The following is a 1,545-nucleotide window of genomic DNA, read 5'->3' as shown; positions in this document are numbered from 1 at the left end:
TGCAGTATGAACTCTAATAAGTGGTAATGAATTTGTTGTATTTAATAGTGCAGGCGCATTCTTACACGGAAGAAGAAAAATCCTGAGCTTTTGCATTGTTCTTCTTAAATTCTCGTCACCAGTATAGCAAAAACCAACAATTACATGATTACTGCAGTTCTCAAGCCTAAAAGTTTTTTCATCAAAGTATTGGTTTGACACTGGGGCCTACAGATCATCAAGCTCTTTATCTTTTCAGAACAATGAGTACCATGAAAAGTCCTGAGCATCTAGCAGATGCTTGTCTTCCATCCTCCACGGGCGAGATCTTGACAAGCAAAGACGACCCTGGAAGCCTAAGAAGGCTTCTGCCACTCACTGGCTCATCCGTACTGGCACGGCGACTGTTCCACCTCCAGTCATACTGCAACCCGTTAATACCCAATAGACGACGTAAACGTGAAATGACTCCCACTGAGAAAAAGGACGCGTCGTATTGGGTGAAACGGAAGAAGAACAACAAGGCCGCCAAGCGTTCCAGAGAGAAGCGACGACTCAATGACTTCATGCTGGAGGGGCAACTTCTGGCACTGAACGAGGAGAATGCCCAGCTCCGGGCCGAGGTGCTGAGTTTGCAGTATTACATGGGGACTGGCCGAGGTCTGGACGTCAATCTTCCCATTGTGCCCTTCCACTATCCCGTTGCGTCCCATCTCAAGCCTTCCATGTGGGGTTTGCCTACTGGTACTGCTCCTCTTCCAGCAGAAGCTCCAGAGCTGTACCACTCTTGGCATGGCTCATTTCCATTCATCTCACCCCTGAGGGTGCCTCCTAAAAGTGCCAACCTACCGTCACAGATTAGCCATTTGGACAACAATGCTGACCCAGTAGAGGCAGACACAGCATCTCACCCACAGGTCTCTTCCAGCAACGACCCACCAAGCCACCCACAACGGTTTCCGTCCCAGAGAGCATCTGCAGCCTCACCACCCCCTCCTCAGCTGCTGCCTGGGTTGAGCCAGTCTGCCACCCAGCACAGCAACCAGATGTTACCTTGGGGCTCGTCATCTTTGCGTCCATCTCCCCTTCATCCCAGCTGGCCACTGTCCTTCCCTATGTCGCTACAAGACACAGACGAATCTCATAATGGCGTAAGGTCCCTCTGGAACCTCAACAGCAGGTACTGCATGCTGTCTGCTGAGATCTCAGGACAGCTCAGAAGAATCTTTTGCCCGGAGAACACTTAACCAGCAATAATGCTGCCGGAACAGTTTTTCATTGTGATAATAACCTGCTAAAAGGGATTGTTCACCCAAAAATGAACTGTAGATTTACTCATTCTCATGTTGGTCCAAACATGTATGACTTTCATTCATCTGTAGGACACAGATATTGTGAAAAATGTTTTTGTGTTTTTTGTCCATTCATTAAAAGTAACTGGGGTCCATTGCTGGTTTTGGACCCCACTGACTTTCATTCTATAGACAAAAATAGTTCTTCAAAAATATCTTCCACTGTGTTCCGCTGAAGAAAGAAAGTACCCAGGGTACAACATGGGTGAGCTAT

At 47.7% G+C, this 1,545-nt stretch overlaps 1 protein-coding gene across 1 annotated transcript; it reads left to right on the top strand.

Moving 5' to 3' along the window:
- Window positions 1–242: 242 nt before the first annotated feature.
- On the top strand, window positions 243–1,226 carry LOC107655200 (uncharacterized). Its single transcript, XM_016442621.1, has one exon. It carries the CDS (start codon window positions 243–245, stop codon window positions 1,224–1,226), a length of 984 nt encoding a protein of 327 aa, XP_016298107.1.
- The last annotated feature ends 319 nt before the right edge of the window (window positions 1,227–1,545 follow it).

The sequence above is a fragment of the Sinocyclocheilus anshuiensis genome, unplaced genomic scaffold (assembly GCF_001515605.1).
Source record: "Sinocyclocheilus anshuiensis isolate Anshui unplaced genomic scaffold, SAMN03320099.WGS_v1.1 scaffold735, whole genome shotgun sequence".
NCBI classification, from domain to species: domain Eukaryota; kingdom Metazoa; phylum Chordata; class Actinopteri; order Cypriniformes; family Cyprinidae; genus Sinocyclocheilus; species Sinocyclocheilus anshuiensis.
The sequence above is the reverse complement of the archived record's forward strand: the minus strand, read 5'-3'. Positions and strand labels throughout refer to the sequence as shown.